Source organism: Carcharodon carcharias, chromosome 5, assembly GCF_017639515.1.
Source record: "Carcharodon carcharias isolate sCarCar2 chromosome 5, sCarCar2.pri, whole genome shotgun sequence".
Lineage (NCBI taxonomy): Eukaryota > Metazoa > Chordata > Chondrichthyes > Lamniformes > Lamnidae > Carcharodon > Carcharodon carcharias.
The window spans coordinates 127,153,586-127,178,584 of record NC_054471.1 but is presented as its reverse complement, the minus strand read 5'-3'; the positions used below and the strand labels follow the sequence as shown (position 1 = coordinate 127,178,584).

The 24,999-nt window shown below is 41.3% G+C and overlaps 1 protein-coding gene across 1 annotated transcript in view; it reads right to left on the bottom strand.

Moving 5' to 3' along the window:
- The window catches only part of trdn (triadin), a 389,006-nt gene that overhangs the window by 161,378 nt on the left and 202,629 nt on the right, over nucleotides 1–24,999 (bottom strand). The window contains exon 10 of the mRNA XM_041187396.1: nucleotides 5,988–6,086. Within this exon, the coding sequence (XP_041043330.1) occupies nucleotides 5,988–6,086 (99 nt within the window). The remainder of the gene's footprint in view (nucleotides 1–5,987; nucleotides 6,087–24,999) is intronic.

The following is a 24,999-nucleotide window of genomic DNA, read 5'->3' as shown; positions in this document are numbered from 1 at the left end:
TCTGGCAGCATCGGCGGAGAAGAAAAGAGTTGACGTTTCGAGTCCTCATGACCCTTCGACAGAACTTGACTAACTAATTAATGCAGGGCTTTCCAAACCATGGGTTGCAGCCCCCAGTGGGGTCAAAGGACAAATTTGCGGGTCCTAATAATGGCTTCTGGTCTGGTATGATATTAAAGTGACGACTTTGCATATATTGATGAAACTTTTTAACACTGCAAATGATCGCCAGGCCTCCTTTTTCAATTTGTGAGTACTTATTCTCTGCAGTATTAAGTGTTCTCGAAACATAACAAATAGGCTGTTCTGATCCATCATCCATTCCATAAGCTGATGCATCACATGTTAATATCAATTCTTTCTTTGTGTCAAAATGTACTAGAAGTGTAGAGGATTGTAACAACTTTTTCACTTTTGTGAAGCCTTCTTCTTGTGGTGTTTGCCATGACCATCTCTGATTTTTCTTGAGCAGACAATATAATGTTGCCAAAAATAAAAACAAAAAAACTGCGGAAATCCAAAACAAAAACAGAATTACCTGGAAAAACTCAGCAGGTCTGGCAGCATCGGCGGAGAAGAAAAGAGTTGACGTTTCAAGTCCTCATGACCCTTCGACAGAACTTGAGTTCGAGTCCAAGAAAGAGTTGAAATATAAGCTGGTTTAAGGTGTGTGGGGGTGGAGGGGGGGGGCAGAGAGAGAGAGAGAGAGAGAGAGAAGTGGAGGGGGTTGGTGTGGTTAAAGGGACAAACAAGCAGTGATAGAAGCAGATCATCAAAAGATGTCACCAACAATAGAACATAAGAACACATAGGTGTTAAAGTTGGTGATATTATCTAAACGAATGTGCTAATTAAGAATGGATGGTAGGGCACTCAAGGTATAGCTCTAAAGGGAGTGGGGAGAGCATCTAGTGAGTAGTTAAGGTCTATTTTATTCCAAAGGTTTAAATAGTATACAAATTGGTGGTAAATGTAATAAAATATATAAAAAACAACATAAATAAGTGAATAATATAATTAAGTAATTATTTAAAACACATTACAGATGGCAGGACAGGTGATGTGTCAAGGCTGCAGCATGTGGGAGCTCTTGGATATCATTGTGATCCAGGGTAAACACATCTGCAGTAAGTGTTTGCAGCTCGAGGAACTTTGGCTCAGAGTCATTGATCTGGAGTCTGAGCTGCAGATTCTGCGACACATCAAGGAGAGGAAAGTTGCCTGGATGCTTTGTACCAGGAGGCAGTCATACCACTTAGGATAAGGTCTTCTGATTTGGTCAGTGGTCAGGGACAGGAGGGCGTGACTGCGAGTAGGGCAAGTAAGGGGGCCCAGAGGGAGGGCGGGAGTGTGAGCCTCTGCAATTGCCCATTAGGTTTGAGGTTCTCTCAGCTTGTTTGGATGAGAGTGGGGGCTGTAGGGTGGTTGAGCAAAGTGACCACAGCATTGTGGTACAGGAAACCATTAAAGTGTGGGGAGCACAAATGAATGTAGTGGTAGTAGGGGACAGTATAGTGAGGGGATTGACATGTTCTCTGTGGCAAAGAGCGAGAGTCCAGATGGCAGTGTTGCCTGCCATGTGCCAGGGTTCAGGGCATCTGCTCAGGGCTGGAGAGGAACTTGCAGAAGGAGGGGGGGTTGGGGTGGTGGTGGTGGTGGGGTTGAGGGGGGGGGTGTCGGGGGGGGAGGTGGGCTGGAAGGAGTGGTCCATGTAGATAACAATGACATAGGTAGAAGTAGGAAAGAGGTTCTGCATAGAGAGTGTGAGGAGCTATGTACTAAATTGAAAAGCAGAACCTCAGAGGTTATAATCTCTGGATTATTACCTGAGCTGCGTGCAAATTGGCATAAAATTAGAGAAATTAACACATGGCTCAAAGACTGGTGTGGGAGAAGTGGGTTCTGGTTTCTGGAGCACTGACACCAGTACTGGGGAAAGTGGGGGCTGTACTACTGGGACGGTCTACACCTGAACCATGCTGGAACCAGTGTTCTTGCCAACCACATAACTAGGGAAGTAGAGAGGGATTTAAACTAAAAGTGGAGACAAGAGATCAAATGTGGTATATCAAATAGTAGAGACAAGATAAGACAGGAAAATAGTAATATGGGAAATGAGGGTCGGAGGATGGCAGGAACAAACAGAGAGAAATAAAATCTAAGAATGCACCAAGAATCAAGACTAGATGTCACAATGATAACAAAAAGACAAAACTAAAGATTCTGTATCTGAAAGTGCATAGCATTCATAACAAAGTAAACGAATTTATAGCGCATATTGCAGCAAATCAATATGATGTAAAAGCCATTAAGGAGGTGTGGCTGCAGGATGACAAGGACTGGGTCCTGAATATTGAGGGGTTATATGACCTTCAAGAATAATAGGAAGCTAGGTAAAGGTGGAGGGGTAGCACTGTTAATCAAGGATGACATTTGTGCAATAGTTAGAGATGATCTTGGTTCAGGAGATCAAGATGTAGAATCAGTTTGGGTGGAGATGAGGAACAGTAGGGGAAAGAAGTCACTAGTGGGAGTGGTCTACAAGCCCCTTAACAGTAACCACAATGTAAGACAAAGTATACAAGAAGAAATATTGGGTGCTTGCGACAAAGGGATGGCAATAATCATGGGTGACTTTAGTTTACATATAAACTTGAAAAATTAGATTGGCAGTAGTAGCTTGGATAAGGACTTCATAGAATGCTTTTGAGGATGTTTCTTAGAGCAGAACATTTCAGAACCAACCAGAGAGCAGATTATATTAGACTTGGTATTGTGTAATGTGATAGGATTAATTAATAACCTCAGAGTGACTGCACCCCTATTTAGCAGCGATCATAATATGATTGAGTTTTAAATCAGTATGAAAGGGAAAAGGGTGGGCCTAAGACTAGTATTTAAAACTTAAATAAGGGCAACTATGTGGGCATGGAAGTTGAGCTAGTTGAAGTTAACTAGGATACTGGGCTAGGGATAGATCAATAGAGAAGCATTGGCAGACATTTAAGGGGATATTATAAAATACTCAGAATAAATATGTTCCTACTAGAAAGAAAAACTCTAAAGGGAGGAACCCACCATCTGTGGTTAACTACAGAAGTTAGGGAACATATCAAACTTAAGGAAAAAGCATATTACTGTACAAAGTTGAATGGCAGGTCAGATGATCAGTCAGATTATAAAGAACAGCAAAAAATGATTAAAAAGTTACTCAGGAGAAAGAAATTAGAGTGTAAGAGGAAACTAGCTAGAAATGTAAAAATGGATAGCAGAGTTTCTACAGGTATTTAAACAGGAAATAAGTAGGTAAAGTAAGTGTTTGTCCTCCAGAGAGTGAGAATGGGGAGTTAATAGTCGATAATAAGGAAATGGCTAATGAAATGAACAAATATTTTGCTTCTGTCTTCACTGAGGATATAAAAAAAACATTCCAGTAAATAGCTGCAAATTAAGAGATGGATGGGAGAGATGAACTTGGTGAAATTACAATCACTGGGGAAGTGATACTGAGCAAACTGATGAAGCGGCAGGCTGATAAGTCTCCTGGTCCAGATGGACTTCATCCTATGTTCTTAAAAGAGGTGGCTGATGAGAGACTAGATGCATTGGTGTTTATTTTCCAAAATTCCCTTGATTATGGAAAGTAGCAAATACAACCCCTTTATTCAAGAAGGGAGGGGGGCAGATAATAGGAAACCATAGGCCTGTTAGTTTGACGTCTGACATGGGGAAGGTATTAGAATCAATCATTAAAGAGGTTGTAGCTGGGCAGTTAGAAAAACACGAGGTAATCGGGAAGAGTCAGCATGGTTTTGTGAAAGGGAAGTTATGTTTGACCAATTTACTAGAGTTCTTTGAAGGAGTAACATATGCTTTGGATAAAGGGGAGCCTGTAGACGTGCTGTACTTTGATTTCCAGAAGGCATTGATTAGGTTATTGCGGAAAATAAAAGCTCATGGTGTGGGAGGTAACATTTTAACCTGGATAGAGAATTGGAGACCAAAACTGCACACGATATTTGAGCTTTGGTCTCACCAATGTCCTGTATAGATGAAGCAAAACATCCTTACTTTTATGTTCAATTCCTCTTATAATAAAGGATAGCATTCCATTAGCCTTCTTAATCACATGCTGTACCTGCATACTAACTTTTTGTGACTCATGCATGGGAACACCTAGAGTATGCATAAATGGTTCTTTGATAGGCAGCATGTGACTTCGAGAGTCCCGCAGGGGTCTGTGCTGAGGCTTCAGCTTTTTACAATTTACATCAATGACTTAGATGAGGGGAGCAAAGGTATAGGAGCTAAATTTAAACAACACAGGGACAGGTTGGAAAATATAAAGACAAAATTCTGCAGATTCTGGAAATCTGTAACAAAAACAAAAAATGCTGGAAAAACTCAGCAGGTCTGACAGCATCTGTGGAGAGAGAGTCAGAGATAATGTTTCTAGTCCATATGAATCATACGGACTCAAAACATTATCTCTATCTGTATCTCCACAGATGCTGTCAGACCTGCTGAGTTTTTCCAGCATTTTTTGTTTAGGTTGGAAAGTATGTTGTGAAGAAGGCATATGAGTTTGTAGATAGAGTAAGTGAGCAGAAATCTGGCAGATAGAGTATAATGTGACAAAATGTGAAGTTGTTTACTTTGGTGGGAAGAATAAAAAAAGCAGAGCATTACTTAAACAAAGAGCGACTGCAGAATTCTGAGGTACAGAGGGATCTAGGTGTTCCCATGCATGAGTCGCAAAAAGTTAGTGTGCAGGTACAGCGTGTGATTAGAAGGCTAATGGAACGCTATCCTTTATTACGAGAGGAATTGAACATAAAAGTAAGGAGGTTTTGCTTCAGCTATACAGGGCATTGATGAGATTGCATCTCAAATACTCTGCAGTTTTCGTCTCCTTATTTAAGGAAGGATGTAAATGTGTTGGAGGCAGTTCCATGGACTTTACTAGATTGATACCTGGATTGAGCGGGTTTTCTTATGAGGATAGGTTGGACAGACTGGCCTTGTTCCAACTGGGATTTAGAAGAGTAGGGGTGACTTGATTGAAGTATATAAGATCCTGCATGGTCTTGACAAGGTGGATGTGGAAAGGATGTTTCCTCTTGTGTGTGAGTGAACTAAGGGGCACTGTTTTAAAATTATGGGCCGCCCTTATAGGACAGAAAAGGGAGATTTTTTTTTCTCGCAAGGGTTTGTACAACTTTGGAACTCTCTGCCTCAGAAGGCAGTGGAAGCAGAATCACTGGATATGTTTAAGGCAGAGATAGACAGATTCTTGTTAGGCAAAGGAATCAAAGGTTATCGGGGGTAAGTGGGAATGTAGAATTTGTAACACAAACAGATCAGCCAGGGCCTTATTGAATGGCAGAGCAAGGTCGAGGGGCCGAATGGCCTACTCCTGCTCCTATTTTGTATGTTCATCTGTTCTTATGTCTGTTGCTGATCAGCTGTAGTATAAAGATGCAAAAAATAAATACAAAGTCAAAATGGTATTTTGTCAGAGAATGGAAGATTTGAATAAATAAATATTCTTTGTGCTCTTGGAGCAAATGAAACATTTTCTCACAGACTGGATGAATTCTAGGTGCACAATGTGTGGAAACAATAACATTGTGCTCATGGCTTTATTTAAACTTCAAACTATACCATTCATAAACACGTATTCTCTTACGTTATCGGAAGTTCTCATTGTAGTCCATTCTAAATGTATTATAGCAACATACGTTCTGATAAATCATTCTAGGGTTTTGAACTGATAGACCTTATTTGAACTTAGAAGTATGATCCTTATAAAAAGGACACAAGTGCTATCATTGGTAAATGGGGTATAAAATTGCATAAGACATTGCAAATACCATCAAAATCCATTATCGATTACACATTTAATTTATTATGTGGCAAACTTGTAGCATTGCTGCATAAGTGTTTTTGCATATCTGCCAGTCATAGCAAAAAAAAACATTACTTACCTCGAACAACTGGTCCAGTAGGTTTCTTGGCTGGAAGTTTCTTTTCTGGAGGTTTGACTAGTTCTGGAGCTGGGGTGACTGCAAGAGCTGATGGATGTCCTGGAGTGAACAGATGCATTCCATTAAATAGAAAATAGAGATTGCAGTCAGAATTTTTAAAAACACTTTGGAAGGCTATTTACATTATTACATAAATCCTACTCAACCTTAGCATTATAACGGAGAAGCACAATAACCCTTCTGAACCAATGATGAGTACTGCACCAAGCTTCACTATATATAATTACCGTAATGGCTCTTTTTCTATTTTAGTTTTGAAATTGAACAATGTTGTGATGCTACAAAGCATTCAAACCCAAGCAATTGGTGCAAGTAGCATATGTGTAAAATGGGTTTTGGTAAACAGGTTAAAATGCACAACATATGAAACAAGAAAATAAGAAAGGATTGAGTTACGTGGAAAGTCTGGAAAAAATAAGGGGGCAGAAATCGATTGTTTGTGAGGATCAATGATAAAAGCATATTAAGTGTATTGTGTAAAAAAAAAAGTGTGTGACTCGATTAATTATGACATTTTGGGAGCAAAATTGGATAGCCCCCCCCCCCAAAAAAAAAGCACATGGAACGAAATTTGCAAATTAACCTGCGTTCATCCTTCCGATACATGCAGCACTCAAATTTCATGCTGTTTTCTCATTTAACTGATGGTAGCATGCAGCCCATGCTAAATGTGCTATTCAATGGCTGCACACCTCAACAGGGGCCCAAATTTGAGCAAAATCACTTAAGGTTAGCTGCACTACTTAAAGGCAGCCTACTATGGGAGAGGCACTTTCTGCTGCAGTAGGTACTGGGAGTGGCTGGAGAAGAGTGTCTGATCTGCAAAAAGAATACCTAATAAATGGCATTCTCCAAGATTCTCTAATGCATGATTAGACACCTTGCTGTAGGGGGAGAGAGGTCTTCTAGACAAACTTTGCAAAGCCAGTGGATCAGCTACCCATCGTGGTCAATGCAAGCAATGTAGCCCCCAGGATCTGGCTTCAGTGCAAGTTTGTTGAGCTTAAATAAATTATCAAGGTCAGTGAATTCATCCTCAAATATCCTTCTTCTTCTTCTTCTTTGGCAGTTCCTTGAGACCGAGGATGACTTTCTTCCACTACAATGTTGTGGGTCCCGAGGTGACTAAAATGCTCAATGCTGGATTCTGCAGACTCTGCCACAGGTGGAGCAGGTAGTATTTGATGAGGTGGGTGGGTGGGACACTCGGGTTTTGGAACGCTCCTTCTGTTGTTTGCACTTGGCCTCCACCTGGGCCTGTCAGGGACGTTCAAAATGGTTGACATCTTTGTGATACTACTCCAGTTTGTGCAATCTCAATCAATAGATTCCCATAAATCAGTGGGGATGTTGCATTTTTTTCAGGGAGGCTTTGAGGACATCTATGAAAAGTTTCCTCTGCCCCCCGGTAACCACCTGTCATGACGGAGTAGAGAGCTTGTTTTTTGCAAGCGAAGAACTGCTCCATTCACCACATCTGCTTCACTCACCTACTAAAAATTTCTATCAGCCATAATTTATACTTCACGTTCACAAATTCAATTCATCCTCACACACTTTACACTGTAATAAGCCTCACACCCACATCTCACACTTGCACACTGACCACTATTCAAACATGACAGCTACGTAACCCAAGATATTGCATCATAATCATTGGCACAATCCCATCTCTTGCAGAACAAGGTGGTGCACAACTGAAGGTAGCAGGAGTAAACCTTCAGAAACAAGCACACTGCATGTCTTCACCCCACTGGCAAAGATAGTACTCTCCATCATTTCAGTTTTTTTTATTCATTCATGGGATGTGGGCTTTGCTGGCTTGGCCAACATTTATTGCCCATCCCTAGTTGCACTTGAGAAGATGGTGGTGAGCTGCCTTCTTGAACTGCTGCAGTCCCCATGGTGTAAGTACACCCATCGTACTGTTAGGGAGGGAGTTCAAGGATTTTGACCAAGCGAGAGTGAAGGAACGGTGATATATTTCCAAGTCAAGATGATGAGTGACTTGGAGAGGAACTTCCAGGTGGTGGTGCTCCCATCTATCTGCTGCCCTTGTCCTTCTAGATGATAGTGCTCATGGGTTTGGAAGGTGCTATCTAAGGACCCTTGGTGAATTCCTGTAGTGAATCTTGTAGATGATACACACTGCTGCCACTGTGCATCAGTGGTGGAGAGAGTGAATGATTATAAAAGTGGTGCCAATCAAGCAGGCTGCTTTGTCCTGGATGGTGTCAAGCTTCTTGAGTGTTGTAGGAGCTGTACTCATCCAGGCAAGTGGAGAGTATTCCATCACACTCCTGACTTGTGCCTTATAGATGGTGGACAGGCTTTGGGGAGCCAGGAGGTGAGTTATTCATCACACGATTCCCAGCCTCTGACCTGCTCTTGTAGCCACAGTATTTATATGGCTAGTTCAGTTCAGTTGCTGATCAATGGTAACCCCCCAAGATGTTGATAGTAGGGGATTCAGTGATTGTAATGCCATTGAACGCCAAGGGGCGATGGTTACTTTCTCTCTTGTTGGAGATGGTCATTGCCTGACACTTGTGTGGCACAAATGTTACTTGTCACTTGTCAGCTCAAGCCTGGATATTGTCCAGGTCTTGCTGCATTTGGACATGGACTGCTTCAGTATCTGAGGAGTCGCAAACATTGTACAGTCATCAGTGAACATCCCCACACCTGATTCTTATGATGGAAGGTAGATCGTTGATGAAGCAGCTGGAGATGGTTGGGCTGAGGACACTACCCTGGGGAACTCCTGCAGCGATGTCCTGGAGCTGAGGTGACTGAACTCCAACAACCACAACCACCTTCCTTTGTGCTAGGTATGACTCCAACCAGTGGAGAGTTTTACCCCTGATTATCATTGACTCCAGTTTTGCAAGGGCCCCTTAATGCCACACTCAGTCAAATGCGGCCTTGATGTCAAGGGCAGTCGCTCTCACCTCACCTCAGAAGTTCAGCTCTCTTGTCCATGTTTGAAGCAAGGCTATAATGAGCCAGGAGACAAGTGGCCCTGGCGGAACCCAAACTGGGCATCAGTGAGCAGGTTATTGCAAAGCAAGTGCCACTTTATAGCACTGTTGATGACCCCTTCCATTACTTTACTGATGATTGAGAGTACACTGATGGAGTGGTAATTAGCAGGGTTGGATTTGTCCTGCTTTTTGTGTACAGGCAATTTTCCACATAGCCAGATAGATGCCAGCATTGTAGCTGTACTGGAATAGCTTGACTAGGGGCATGGCAAGTTCTGGAACATAAGTCTTCAGTACTATTGCCAGAATATTGTCAGTAGTATCCAATGCCTTCAGATATTTTTTGATGTCACGTGGAGTGAATCGAATTGGCTGTAGTCTGGCATCTGTGATGTTGGGGACCCTGGGAGTAGGCAGAGATGGATTATCTACTCATCACTTCTGGCTGAAGATCGTAGCAAATGCAACAATCTGAGTGGCTATGACTGAGTCCGTGGACAGCCGTTGGGTTGAAACTCATATCTAATCCTCCTTTCCACATCTTACTTCCTTCTCATCTCACAATCTGTTCTGATTTACAAACTGCATATGGTTTAAGGATACACCACTTGTTTACGTCCCTCCTGGCACTCCTTCCACCTCACTATAGCCTTATCCTTTATCATTTCAGAAAGCCAAGAACTGAAAGCTGGCCCAGACGTGGTGCAGAAGCAAGAATTTGAAAGGACTGATGATGAAGAAACATTGTCACTCGCTCTGAAACCTGCACCACCAGCTCAGATACTGACACCACATGTAATTTAGAGGGTGTGGGATCAGAATTTGGTAAAACACTAGGCATGACAGGCCTGCAGTCAGGGCAGAGAAAAGAGCAGCACAGGTGCCAACTCACCAAAAGATGATGATCCTTAATTTCCACACTCCCCATTGTCAGATTTGGAGGGTACCCCAAAGACGCATTGGGGATCCCTCTGGCAAGTTCCCAGGTAAGGTAAATTATCCTTTCCAACATAGAAGTTGTGTCCAAATCCATGGGAACAATTACAAACATGGCCATGGTGCAGAGTCTGATGGCTGATGTCTCAGCTTCCATTGTGGCACAAGCAGAAGCCACACAACAGTCTGAGCTTCCTGTGCAAAACTCAGACAAAGTCATGCAAGCTTAACTTGTTGCCATCTTTAATGTGTACAAGGAGGCTTGTAGGGTTTCACAGCTATTCAGCAATCTGTCCTCAAACACATTGCTAGGATTGTTGAGGCACTGCCCCCGTACGTGTGTGTCAATGGTTTCATGGACAAACCTGCTGTCCTGAATCTCAGGAAAACAACATCCATCTTCCCACCATGCCACTCAGCCAGTGTCCTTCTGTTGCCTAGCAGCTACTCAATCCAGCTTGCTGCCACCCATGTCGAGGTGGCATAGTCAAAAGCCAGGCTTTCTAGGGATGGAATTATGCAAGGTCATCTTGAAAGGCCATCTGCAGTGTTACGAGGTTATGCTCCTTTATTTTTGAAAATATGATTTTTCAACTTTCAACTGACTGAAAATTTTGCTATTTGAACTGAAAGAGAGTAAACTGCTTAAAAATGCAAGGCCACATTCCAAGGCGAAGGTGAGAAACAAATAAAATCACCCTCAGGGAAGTGTGAAGAGAGAGACATTTCCTATAATCCTGGCACCCATCAAAACTCATAACTGTCTAAAGAAGAGATATTAAAAATGCAAAAACTAGATATTGAAACCATGGCTGCCACAGATACACTCAAACTGAGAGATTACAAGCAACACAGAGGATGTTAAGTAAGTCTTCAGCAGAGGAAATAAACTGAGGGCTGCACTCTCTCCCTGTCTCTCTTTTGGAATAAGAGTGTCACATGGTTCAAGAAGCCAACTCTACCAGAAACCTACCAGCGAAATGAGATCTCATAATCATTGCAACATCCTCTATATCTGACCACAACCAAGAAACCCGCTATCCTAACCAGCCTCAGCATTTAAAATCTACACCTCAATCAAAGGACATTTAGCTATATATGTGTGTGTGGGCCCGAATGATTGCATGAGGGTTGAATGCTTGATGTTTTTATTATTTTTCTGTGACTCAAGAAAACGTTATTTGATTGGCACCTTATTGCTCACAGCTTAAATAGTAAAATACATTCTGATTTGGAAAAAAGAAACTTAAATCTTTGCTGTGACCAACTGAGGAGGTTGAATACAGGTGAGCCAGTTCACCCCTTCTCATAACAGCAGTCTCCTCCACTAAAAGACAACAGCCTTCCACCAGCCATGCTGCAGCCACTGGGGTAGCACTGCGTAGTAGCACTAGGCCAGGCAAAGACCCGTGAAAGATAGGCATTAAGATAATGCACAATGGTGATCGGTTAATTATTATATGAACTTTTGGATGGTCAATTTGATAAAATTGGTTTGGAATATTTGTTTTGTGGTGGCTTTTATTTCAGCATTATGACCAAGAGGATATTGTGATGGTCAATAACAGGAGAAGGTAAGACATGGGACTGTTGGTACAAGGGGAATTGGGGTGGATTCATTGGTACATAAGGGATGTCCACACATCCAAATTTGCAGCTTAAAGTTCTACAGCCTTGTAAGGGGTCAAACGCGAGAGGTTTGTAGGCTATGTTAAATAGTAACTTTTTCTCAATTACTGGTACAGATAAGACAAATTTGTAATACTATTTCATGGGCAGTGAAGCTAATAGGAAGCAGGATCTTCGGCTAAAACTGGTGAAATATCTACTTAGGAGTGACGTTTGAAAATAATTTATCCAATGATTAATCAAGCTCCTGTTCGGTTACATCATGGAGACAAACTAGCACATGACAACTGACCACTGTAGCTGCATTTATCCTGTGGTCTTGTAATCATGTGAACAGCAAATGTAAGAATCGATATTGTTAATGTTGCAACTCCGAATGTCTACTCCCCAACACATTAACACTGGTCCTTGGAGGCAGTGGTTGTGGGAAACCTATTGACAAGGGCTACCCAATTTCCTCAGGATTTTGACCCAGTGATGAAGAAGGAATGGTGATATATTTCCAAATCAGAATGGATAGGAACCTGCAAATGTTGGTATGCCTATGCACCAGCTACTCATCATTTTCTAGATGATAAGGGTTGCAGGTTTGTGAGATGTTCTCGAAGAAGACTTCGGGAATTGCTGAACTGCAACATGTAGATGGTGCACATTGCTGCTACTGTGTGCTAGAGGTGTAGGGAGTGATTGTTTAGGATGTTAGATGAAGTGTTCATCAAGTGGGCTGCTTTGTCCTGGATGACATTGAGTTTCTTGAGTGTTGGAGCTGCACTCATCCAGACAAATGGTGAGTATTCCATCTAACTCCTGGCTGGTGCCTTGTAGTTGGTGGGCCGTCTTTAGAGAGTCAAGAGGCTTTCAGTTACTCAGCACAGAATACCGAGCCTCCAATCTGCACTCTTAGACAAAGTATTTACCTGGCTGGTCCAGTTACGTTTCTAGTCAATGATAACCCCCAAGAAATTGATGCTGGGAGATTCAATGATGGTAATGCCACTGAATGTCAAGGAGAGACAGACGTTTTCTTATTGGCAATTATCATTTTCTGGCACTTGTGTGGAATAAATGTTACTTGCCATTTATCAGCACTTTTCAGCGACAATCACACTGTCTTCCTTTGTACCAAGTATGACTCCAAACAGTGGAGAGTTTTCCTCTTAATTTCCATTGACTTCAGTTTCACAAGAGCCCCTTGATGCTGCCCTTATTCAAATGGGTCAAATGTTACTTTGATGTCAAAGGTAGTCACTCTGACCTCACCTCTGGAATTCAGTTCATTTGTCCATGTTTGGATCAAGTCTGTAATGAGGTTTGGAGCTGATTAGTTATGGGGCAGAATCCAGACTTAATAACGCTATTAGTGACACCTTCTACCATTTTCCTGATGATTGAAAGTAGAGAAATGGGATGGTAATTGGCAGGACTGGATTTTTCCTGCTTTTGTTGACAAGACAAATCTGGTCCATGTTTCACTTTGTCAGGTGGATGTCAGTGTTGTAGCTCTACAGGAGTAGCTTAGCTAGGTGTACAGCTAGTTCTGGAGAACACAGGGGCCCTTATCCTTTGCTGTATCTAGGGCCTTCAGTCGTTTCTTGATATCATATGGAGTGAAATAAATTGGCTTCAAATGAAATGAAATGAGACCGGCATCTGTGATGCTGGGAACCTCAGGAGGAAGCTGAGATCGATCATCCATTCGGCATTTCTGGCTGAAGCTGGTTGCAAACACTTCAGCCTTGTCTTTTTCACTCACAAGTTGTTGTCTGGCATCATTGAGGATGGGGCTGTTCATGGAATCTTATACTGCTGTTATTCTCTCCAAGTAAAATAAAACTATGGACAGAATTTTATGCCTCAAAGTGGGCATGAATCCAACCCAATCGAGCATAAAATTACAGGAGAAGATGTTGGGCAAGTGTTCCGACGTCATCCCGCATGCGTGCAATCTTCAGGTTGGTGTGTGTGCACGGGTATCAGAGCTGTGCTCTCCATCAATTAAAAGGCCACTTAAGGCCATTAAAAAGCCAATTGATCCAGATTTTACGTTGCCCTGCAATTTTGCATTCGTCACACGGTCAAAACAGGCAGGCGGCAGCCCACATTTTGCCAAACCTCATCCAACGACGGGATAAAAAGGGTCAACAGCATTGCCATTGTGAGTAGTGAGGAATTTAGGAGATATGCCCGGACTGCCTTGCTTGAAAGTAAGCTAAAGAAATTGCTTGCTGGACTTGGGTAAGAGTAATGAGCTGTCGCATGATACATATTTCCGGGTTCGTCCTCATAGCTCGCTGTGTCCATGTATGCATGGGCTACCTGAGACACAGAAGAGGTGTCCCTTTACACCTTATCTTATCTATGACCGGTTCTGCACAAGATGAATGGCCAAATGGTTCGGCGAATTGTTACAACCAGTTTTGAGCAGGTTTTCCACATACACGGTAAAGGATTCCTTCACATATGTGAAGGCCATACAGGACTTGCATATTGATAGCAATGCCATGTCCACATGCTCACTTGACATTGCTAGCCTATTCACCAATGTTCCACTTAAGGAAGCCATAGATAATTGTGCTGCAGCACTATATCATGGCGATCTCGACCTGCCACCAATGCGTTAATCAAAATTCATTGAACTTATGAACTTGGGAGCTCGTGCAGTTGAGTTCAGTTTTAATGACACCATGTATGCCCAGATAGATGGTGTTGCCATGGGATCCCCTCTAGGCCCAGCTCTCGCAAACATCTTTGTTGGGTTCCATGAGAAATGCGTCTTCAATGGAATGATACCTAACCTCCTATCCCTCACATATTTCCAATATGTGGGTGATACATTTGCTATATTTAACTCTGCAGCTGCATGTAACAATTTCCTTACATGTCTTAATGGGTTCCATCCTGTGCTCAAATTCACTTTTGAAATGAAGCAGTCAAACAAATTCCTTTTCCTTGATGTACCAGTTGAGAAATCTGCCAGGAGGTTCTCTAACACGGTTTACTGCAAACCAACCTTTACTGGTCAATATACACGATGGGATTCTTAACAGTTCCACAAACTATAAGATTGGCCTTATCAGCAACCTTGTAAATAAGACCTAATCTATTTGCTCACCATGCAGGATTGATGCCGAAATAGGGCGCACCAAAGGCATCCTGCGGGATAATGGCTATCCTGATCAGATGATTTTGCATTGTATATCACGCAAACTCATGAACGGGCCTAAGGCCATCACTTTGGCCTTAAAAAGTGCCCAATCTACCTCAGCTTACCCTGGAAGGGCAAGGTGTCTCAAAAACATGAGCAATAGCAACAGGAGTGTATTTGCCACTAACAGGATGCTGCTGTCAAACCACAAAAATAATCTGCCTATCGTACAAATGAGTAATGTGATATATGAATTTCAGTGCCAGTGTGATGCTAGGCCACAGTCCTAAACACTGGCGGATTGTATCAAACAGTATATCTCTTCCGCTGTTTGCAATGGGCAAGGTACAAGCCTTTACCAACTAGCCCGTGTTTGTAAAACTTAAAACACAGTGTCCAATATTGAAGTGCGTGATTCCAAGACTGGACAACATATAATCCTCAGTGTCTAAGACTTACGCTGACTACCAATCTAAGATTGTCTGTTGGGCTCACAGTGTAGCATATTTGTGTGTACTAGAAGCTACATATATTAATACACAGGGCCCTGATCTTTGCAGACAAAAATAGCACATACAGACATTGCACCTGTTTCAGCTAAACAAAATAAGTGACAGCCATTTGCTGGTTCATTCCTCGGGGCAATGCCTTGACCAATTACAGTTAAGCAGCCTGGTTTAAATTTCAAACAATGCTTGGCAGTTAACTGTCAGTCATCATCAACTGGTGATTCTCCATGCCAATGCCTCTGCCAATCAGATTCCACTTGCCAACGAATCAGCACTCTCTTCTCATATAGTATAAATTGTTGTTCCCTTTACATTTGGTATTCTTGCAAATTGTCCTGATGAGAGCAAGGCAAAAAGCTTTTTCAGCAGGTCACCACCATCTTAATATCAAAGCTTCTTGCTTGGGCTGGTCCAGTTGCAAATGATTTTCTTCCAGCAGATTTCTGACCATTCATTAGATGCTTTTTTCCTCAGTTAGTATCTCTCCCTGAGACACCCAATTCAATTAATAAATCTGGAATTGAAAGCCAATCTCAGTAATGGTGACCCTGAAACCATCACTGATTGTCATCAAAACCCATCTAGTTCACTAATGTCATTTAGGGAAGAAAATCTGCCATCCTTACCATGTATGGCTTACCAGACCCACAGCAATGTGGTTGACTCTTAACAGCCCTCTGAAGTGGCCTAACAAGTCACTCAATCCAAGATGATTAGGGATGGGTAACAAATGCTGCCTTGCCAGTGAAGCCCAAAGCCCATGAAAGAATAAATACAAATAACTATATTCCTCCCACTTACATACCTATAGAAATGTTTACAATCTATTTTATGCCTCTTGTTAGTTTACTCTCATATCCTCTTTTCTCTTTCCTTATAATGGAATTTCTTGGGAATTAATCTTTGTATCTTTACTTTTATGAACTTATCATTAAGCAAAATTAAAGTATTAGCAGAATTTCCAAGCTCATTTTGGTAATATGATTTGCAACTGCACTCAATTTTGATTAGCACCACATAATCCAGATATTAAATTATGACCTGTGTTTAAAAAGCATTCATCACATCTGCCAAAAATAGCCCAGAGCACTTCACAGACAATTAGCTGCTTTGAAATGCTGACTGTTATGTTAGGCAGCAAATACAGTAATCACTTTGTACACAGCAAGATCCTGCAGCAAAGAATTAAGTGACGAGTCAATCTATCTTGACAGTGTTGGATAAGGGAAGCTAGTATACTAGGAGAACTCCACTGTTTTTTAAATAGTTCCAACTATTGAACATTTTCAACATTCTCCTGAACATGCAGATAGAGCCTCAGGTTAATGTCTCATCTCAAGGACAAAGTCTATTACATTTTTGCAGTTTATGCTAAACATTTGATTTGAGGTCAGCATCACCAACTGCTCCCATAGGTCCAGTAGCTGAAAAAACATATAAAGTCCCAGAAATTGAACAAAGAACCCTCTTACTTTTTTTAACTCATTCATGGGATGTGGGCATCACTGAGTAGGCCAGCATTTATTGCCCATCCCTAATTGCCCTTGAGAACTGAGTGGCTTGCTGGGCCTTTTGCGAGTTAACCACATTGCTGTGGCCTTTTCAGAGTTAACCACATTGCTGTGGGTCTGGAGTCACATGTGGGCCAAGCCAAATAAGGATGACAGATGTCCTTCCCTAAAGGACATTAGTGAACATGTCAATCTATCTTGACAATTGTTTCATGATCACCATTAAACATGTAATTCCAGATTTTTTTATTGAATTCAAATTTCACCATCTGTCAAAGTGGGATTTGAGCCCAGGTCCCCAGAGAATTACCCTGGGTATCTGGATTATAGTCCAGTGACAATACCATTATGCCACCACCTTATTAATGTCAGTTTATTGAAATGTAATAAATGTGATTCTCTTCACCTCCAGTGGACAAAGTGAACCTATACATAATCGGACCAAGATTTATACAGTAAATTAACAGATAATTCATTTCACATGGAACAGATAAATTAAGAGTACCTATTACAACATATATTCATAGTAAACTTTGCAATCCTTCAAGACATATCATAACAGTAAAAATGCCTCCCTCAAACATAACTGAATCCTAGTTACTCACTTCATACATACTGAAACACCAGTGGTGGAGTCAAACTAACACAGGCCCTCTGTTAATTGTAGACTGACTGAATTCCACATTGGCAAAGAAGGTCATCAAAAAACTGCAGTCAACCAGCAGCCCTGCTCCTTCTTGCAGATCTCAAATACAACTATAAATGAAAACTATCAAAACTGGAAGCTTGATCCTTTCATCAGCATTGGATTCACTGACCAATTTCAGATCCTATGAAAGCATGTCAGAAGAAGGCATCAGCAAACTTCTAGTTGTATGGTGATCTGTCATTTCACAGAAAAAAGAGGGGATTTTAAACAGGGGAGATCGACAGGCAGTTAAAATAACTAGCCCATTGGCATCCCATTCCTTTCTGTGTCTTCTATGTCCCTTCTGAGCAAGTGGCTGGCACACCTGCTTTTGGCCTACAACAGTCTTCCAATGTCTGATGACATTGTTGGGACCAACTGCAAGTTTAACTGATGGAGCTGTGTGGAGACACCTGCTGGGTGAACATAACAGGAAGAGGATCTTGGACCAGAAAAACCCCAAACTTTAGGCCTCACAAGGAGGACGGGGGGAATGTTGATTATACCTGAGAATTGAAATTGCTCAGGTCTCATGTTGCCACAGTCAAAGGATTTGATGTTCACCTCATCTCCAACCTGCTTGTGAATATATTGTGGAGGAATCAATAACTAGGGGGCATAGATTTAAGGTAAGGGGCAGATAGTTTAGAGGGGATGTGAGGAAGAATTTTTTCACCCAGAGGATGGTGGGAATCTGGAACTCACTGCCTGAAAGGATGGTAGAGGCAAAAACCCTCATAACATTTAAGAAGTATTTGGATGTGCACTTGTGATGCCATGGCATACAAGGCTACGGGCCCCGCGCTGGAAAATAGGATTAGAATAGTTAGGTGCTTGTTTGACCGGCGCAGACTCGATGGGCCGAGGGGCTTTTTCTGTGCTGTAGACCTCTATGACTCTATAAATCAAGGCAGATCTGTGCCTCAACACCATTTACTCAAAGTTGCTTTATATCCTTTGGTACCCTTACCCAACAAAAATCTATTAATTTAAGTCCTGAAAGCTTCAATTGACCCAGCATCCATAGACTATTTGGAGAATGAGTTCCAGATTTCCAATACCCTCTGTGTGAAGAAATACTTTGTGAGTTCACTCTTATATGGCTTGGTTATATTTTTAAGATTATGTCTCCTTGTTCTAGATTCCCTAGCAGAGGAAATAGTTATCCTATTGAATCCTTTAATAATTTTAAGTACCTTGATTAGGTCACCTTTTGAAATACAAGTCAGGTTGATGCAACCTGTCCTCATAACTCACCACATATTTTGGCTCTGGTATCATTCTGGCATTCTAAAGTTAAAAGAATTAAATTATAAGAAGATATCATACATTCCATAAAAGGCCAGAGTTTGCTGTCCTGAAACGGGGCAAACCCACATCAGGCAGATGCAAATGGGGGGGAGTGGGAATTGAAATCTGAAAATATGATCTCATTCCTGCTGTCCACCATATTGACTGACACAGGAAAGGCAAAGGGTCATGATCCAACATGCGTGCAAACTGACCAGGACTGCCATATTGCTGCCTTCCTTAATTTTGCATTTCATTGACTTTGAGATTTTCAGTGAGGTAGTTTGTCTCTGAAGCTTGTGGAAGTCACAGCAGGTCAGAGGGGTCATGAACCCTGGGGAGTCTGTTCTGGAGTCAGGAAACTTTTGGCAAGTAAATTTAAAAGTTGTTGCTGACTTCTGACCTTCTGCTAACTTAAGTGTGTTTTTAATACAGTGATTGATGATAGGGCTTTGTTCTTAAAAGGTAAGTGACCATTAAATTGACCAGCATTATGAAAATGTTCAGGTGTTTCAGATTACTTTCTCCAGTAGTAAAGTGCTCTTTTGAATTCAACAGTATTGGGATTCAGATTTTAATATGTTAACTAGACCTTGTGCTTTGATTTTTACATTGAGTGAGAGCGCAGCTATCTGTTGAGGCTTTGAAGCAGTGAAATAGATGGTTATCTATTTCCCACTGCTTCAAAGGTTTTAATGTATTCTGCTCTGGAGGTTTGGTTAACAAATTGTGCAACGGAACCTCATAATGAATGGTTGGCTGAGCTCCAAACTGAACTAATGAATTCAGTTCAACAGAGGTTGTTGATATAGCTGTGTTTTGTTTTGTTTTGATTGACAATGTTTTAACTGCTCAGAGGATTACAGTTTTTGAAGGGTTGTTTAATCACTTAAGGGGAGTTTTTGTGGTGTTTCAATTGTTTTGTGTTTTATTAACAGTGTTATAAGCTCCTAAGAGGATTAAGGTATTTGGAGAGCTTCTTGAATGGCTATTTGTTTAATTTGACAGTTTCATGAGCATCTAAAATACTTCCCAATGTTATTACAGGGCTTTTGAGTTCTGTGCAAAGTAGAAACGGGGTGAGTGGACATGGGAGGGATATGGGGGCATGGAGTATATTGAGTGGGCATGGAGGGATATGAGGAGCATTGGTGTATGGAGGGGGCATGAGAGTATGGAGTGAGCATGGTGGGTTATGGGGGCATGGGGAATATTTGGGCATGAGGATTTGGAGGGGGAATAGGGTGATTTGGGGGCATGGGAGTGTGGAGGGGTATGTGAGGTATGAACATGGCATGGGGGTATGGAATGATGGTGGAATGGGGGCAGGAAATATTGAGAGGACATGAGTGATATGGGGGCATGGGATATTGAGAGAGCAAGGGGAATATGAAGGGGCATGGGAGTATGGAGGAGAAAGGTGATTGGGGTTAGGGATAAGGACTTCTAATCTGCCAACCTCTGTATCTGCCCACCTCCATTCCCTTCTCAGGTCTGCTTGATGAGGCACTGGCCCTGATGCCAGACCATCCCGCCACCCACCATGAAAATAATGTGGGCAGGCACTGCCTGTCGGGAAGGGGTGTTGCAAAGTCAGGAAATCTCCCGACTCGTCATTCCTGATTCAAAGGGGAAAACCTGGCTCAATGTGTTAAATACTCGTTTTAAAATGAAAAACTTGTCCACTTAAACAATTAACACAAAATTAAGTAATAACAATTAGCTGAAAACAAGTAGCTATGGAAGTAAAACTGTGGATTTGTTTATATATATTAATTTTTTGTTTGGCTTACTAAAATATGTGTTCATGTACTCTGCAGAATGAATCAAATAAAACCAACATTTATCATGCGACCAATAATAAAGAAACCAACAATAAACCAGCACAAACTAAATTGCTGCATACTGTCACTATTTATTATTACACCAAACTGTCAATCAGGATTATGTAGTCAAATCTAGAATGTCCTTTAAACTGACTCAAAACTGACATTTAAAAAAGTAAAAGTTTTAAGGAATGGGACACTATCTCTAAATGTGCAATTGAACACAAAGTAAATGTTAGTCTTTATATTTAGATCTGTGGAATATAAACTTAGGTCGTCAAACTTCCTGCAAGATTTTGGTAGAATATAAAATGTGTCTGGTATTTAATATGGAAACATAAAAAAAAACTATGCATGAACAAGTAGCTTGGCGAAAAAGGTTACTGAGGCAAGTTCTTATTTGCCTACAAAAATCTGATCCAAGACATTAGAACTAGAAAGGAATGATCAAAATATATGCCGGCATGTTCTCTGTATTAAAATGGAAAGCTAAGTGAGGCGGTATGAACTGAAAACTTCACTAAATATAAACTAAGAAACTAAAAAGCGGTCAATTTATGAGCCTGTTCTCTTGACAGTGAGCATACTACAGGTTTGATCCAGCTTTACCAACTTTAAATTGTTGAGCAAATTTTATAGTAGCGTGTTTTGAAATGTTGAAAGGTTTTCAAAGTGAAGAAACCTGCTATATGCTGCAGGTTGCTTTTTCACAGGCAAATAAAACTGTGATGGAAAATAACATTTCAGGCCATGGTATATCTGGCTATATGACCCAAGGGTCATAAAATTAGACTGAAACCAACAATCATATTTCAAAGTTATTGTTTTGCTTTTATGCAATATTAGAACTTTAATGAAGCTTTATGGCCTGAATTTTATGTTCCAAGGCCAGGCCGGTTCCACTTGTGATCTCACTAGTGCTCTATATAACTGAAGCATAGCCTCCCTACTTTTGTATTCAATTCCTCTGACAGGAAATTATAACAGTCTATTAGCTTTCCTAATTACTTGCTGTACCTACACACTAGCCTTTTGCTATTCAAGCACTAAGATACACAGATCCCTCTGCATCTCAGAGCTCTGCAATCTCGCACCATTTAGATAATGTGCTTCTCTTTTATTCTTCATGCCAAAATGGACAATTTCACATTTTCACACATTATACTCCATTTGCCAGGTCTTTGCCCGGTCACTTATCTATATCTTTTTGTAGCCTCCTTATGTCCTCTTGACAAATTGCTTTCCTACCTATCTTTGCGTCATCAGCAACATTGACAACCATCCCTTTACCAAGTCATTTATATAAATTGTAGATAGTTGAGGTCCCAGCACTGATCTCTGTGGCACACCACTCATTACATCTTGTCAACCTGAAAAAGACCCATTTGTGCCTACTCTCTGCTTCTTGTTACGTAGCCAATCTTCTACTCATGTCAATATGTTATCCCCTTTACCATGAGCTTTTATTTGCTGCAATAACCTTTGATGTGGCACTTTATCAAATGCCTTCTGGAAATCTAATTACAGCACATCCACTAGTTCCCCTTTATCCACAGCACGCGACTCCTTCAAAGAACACCAATAAGTTGGTTGAACGTGATTGCCCTTTCACGAAACCATGTTGACTATGTCTAATTACCTTCAACTTATCCAAGTGCCCTACTCCGGCTTCTTTAACAATAGCTTTTAACATTTTCCCCATGACAGATGTTAAGCCAACTAGCCTGTAGTTTCCTGCTTTCTATCTCTCTCTCTTTTTGAATAATGGAGTTACATTTGCTATCTTCCAATCTAATGGGACCTCCCCTGAATCTAAGGTTTTTCAGAAAATTAAAAGCAATTCATAAACTATCTCACTAGCCACTCCTTTTAATACTCTAGGATGAAGTCCAACAGGACCCCAGCACTTGTAAGCTTGCAGCTCCAACAATTTACTCAGTACTGCTTCTCTGGTGATTGTAATTTTCCTGAGCTCCTCCTCCCTTTCCATTTTCTGATTTATAGCTGCTTCTATGATGTTACTTGTATCCTCTATAGTGAAAACTGATGAAAAGTATCTGCTCAATTCATCTGCTTGTTTTCCATCATCAATTCTCCAGACTTTTTTCTATAGGACCAATGGTCACTTTGTTAACCCGTTTATTTTTTACATATTTATAGAAACTCTTACTATCTGTTTTTATATTTCTGGATAGCTTTCTCTCATATTCTATTTTTTCTCCTCTTATTAATCTTTATTCATTCGTTGCTGTTCTGTATATTCTGTCCAATCTTTTGACTTTCCACCTATCTTTGCACAATTATATGCTTTTTCTTTAAGCTTGATACCGTCTTTAACCTTTCCAGTTAACCATGGATGGTGTGTCCATCCCTTAGATTTTTTCTTACTCATTGGAATGTATCTATTCTGAGTATTCTGAAATATTCCCTGAAATGTTTTCCACTGCATCTCTGTTGACCTATCCCTTAACCTCATTTGCCAATTCATTTTATCCAGCTCTGCTTTCATGCCCTCATAGTTGCCCTTATTTAAGTTTAAAAACATAGTCTCGACCCCACTTCTCATTCCCTGAAACTGAATGTAAAATTCAATCATATTATGGTCACTGCTGCCTAGGGGCACCTTCACTATGAGATCATTAATTAATCCCATCTTGTTACATGATACCAGGTCTAATATAGCCTGCTCTCTGATTGGCTCCAGAACATGCTATTCTAAGAAACTATCCTGGAAACATTCTATTAGCTCCTCATCTAGGCTATCTTTGCCTATTTGATTTTCCAGTCTATATATAGATTCAAATTTCCCATGATTATCACCATGCCTTTCTGACAAGCTCCCATTATTTCTTCCTTTATGCTCCATCCTACCGCGTGGTTACTGTTAGGGAGCCTGTATATGACTCCCACAAGTGACTTTTTGCCTTTACCATTTCTCATCTCTATACAAACTGCTTCTACATCCTGGTTTCATGAACTTAGGCCATCCCTCTCTGTTGTGTAAATACCATCATTAACTAACAGAGCCACCCCTCCACCTTTTCCTCGCTTCCTGTCCTTCCTAAATGTCTTATACCTTTTAATATTCAAGTCCCAACCCATGTCCTCCTGCAGCCATGTCTCCGTACTGGCTGTCAAATCATACTTACTTATTTCTATGTGCACTCTCAGTTCATCTGTTCTGTTTTGAATGCTTCGTACATTCAGATACAGAGCCTTTAGTTTTATCCTTTTATTCTTTTTATAACCTCTAGTTTCATCTGTTGATTTAATGCTAGATTTGTGCTCTCTATCCCTTCCTGTCATATTCTGTTTTTCATTTCCGGTAATAATACCCTTCCCTTTTGCCATGTCCCTACTCTTTGATTTACCACATCTTCCAAAATTTGATCACTTGCCCCCTACTTTAAACTACTTAGTTTAAAACCCTCTCTACTTCCCTAGTTACGCAGCTCGCAAGAACACCAGTCTCAGCACAGTTCAAGCATAGACTGTCACAATGATACAGATCCCATATTCCCCAGTATTGGTGCCAGTGCCCCACAAACTGGAACCGACTTGTCCCACAGGCTTTGAGCCATGCATTCATCTGCCGAATGCAATTTGTCCTAAGCCAATTTGCATGTGGCTCAGGTAATAGTCCAGAGGTTAATACTTTTGAGCTTCTGCTTCTTAATTTGGTGTCAAGCGCCTCACACTGACTATCAAGAACCTCCTTCTTTGTCCTGCCTATGTCGTTGGTACCAACATGGACCATGACGACTGGGTCCTCCTCCTCCCACTGCAAGTTCCTCTCCAGCCCCAAGCAGATGTTCTTAACCCTGGCACCGGGCAGGCAACATAGCCATTTGGATTCATGCTGGTTGCAGCAGAGAACAGTGTCAATCCCTCTGAGTATACTGTCTATGGGAGCTTGCTGTGTGCAAATTGGCTGGCCGGCACATTCTCCACACTATAGCAGTGACCACACTTCAAAAAGCAGTGAGGCACTCTGAGACGTCCTGACGTGAAGGAAGGTGCTGGAGAAATACTTATTCATTATTTTTTCACTGATGTAAGTATATGAAGACAGTCCCCTCCCCAACTCTTTCCCCCCCCGCCTACAGATTCCTCACTGCTGCCATAGTTTAGTTGGATCAGTGGCAGAGGCTGGGCATGACCTGTAGATTTTCAAGGCATATTTCATAGCTACTATATACAAATACATGGAATCGGTGAAGGTTTTAGTCAGGATCAGTTCATAGCCGAAAAGCCACAGTATTAACACCAAATTAGTTTCCATGTTGAAGGACCTATCTGTTTTTCCACTGGATGCTTAATTGAAGTTACCAAAGCCATGGGGGATACCATTGGACCTGGCTCCCAACTCATTCCCACTCCCACCCACACTGTCAGGCCAACTGGAAGTCACATTTCACACTGGGCGGATGTGGC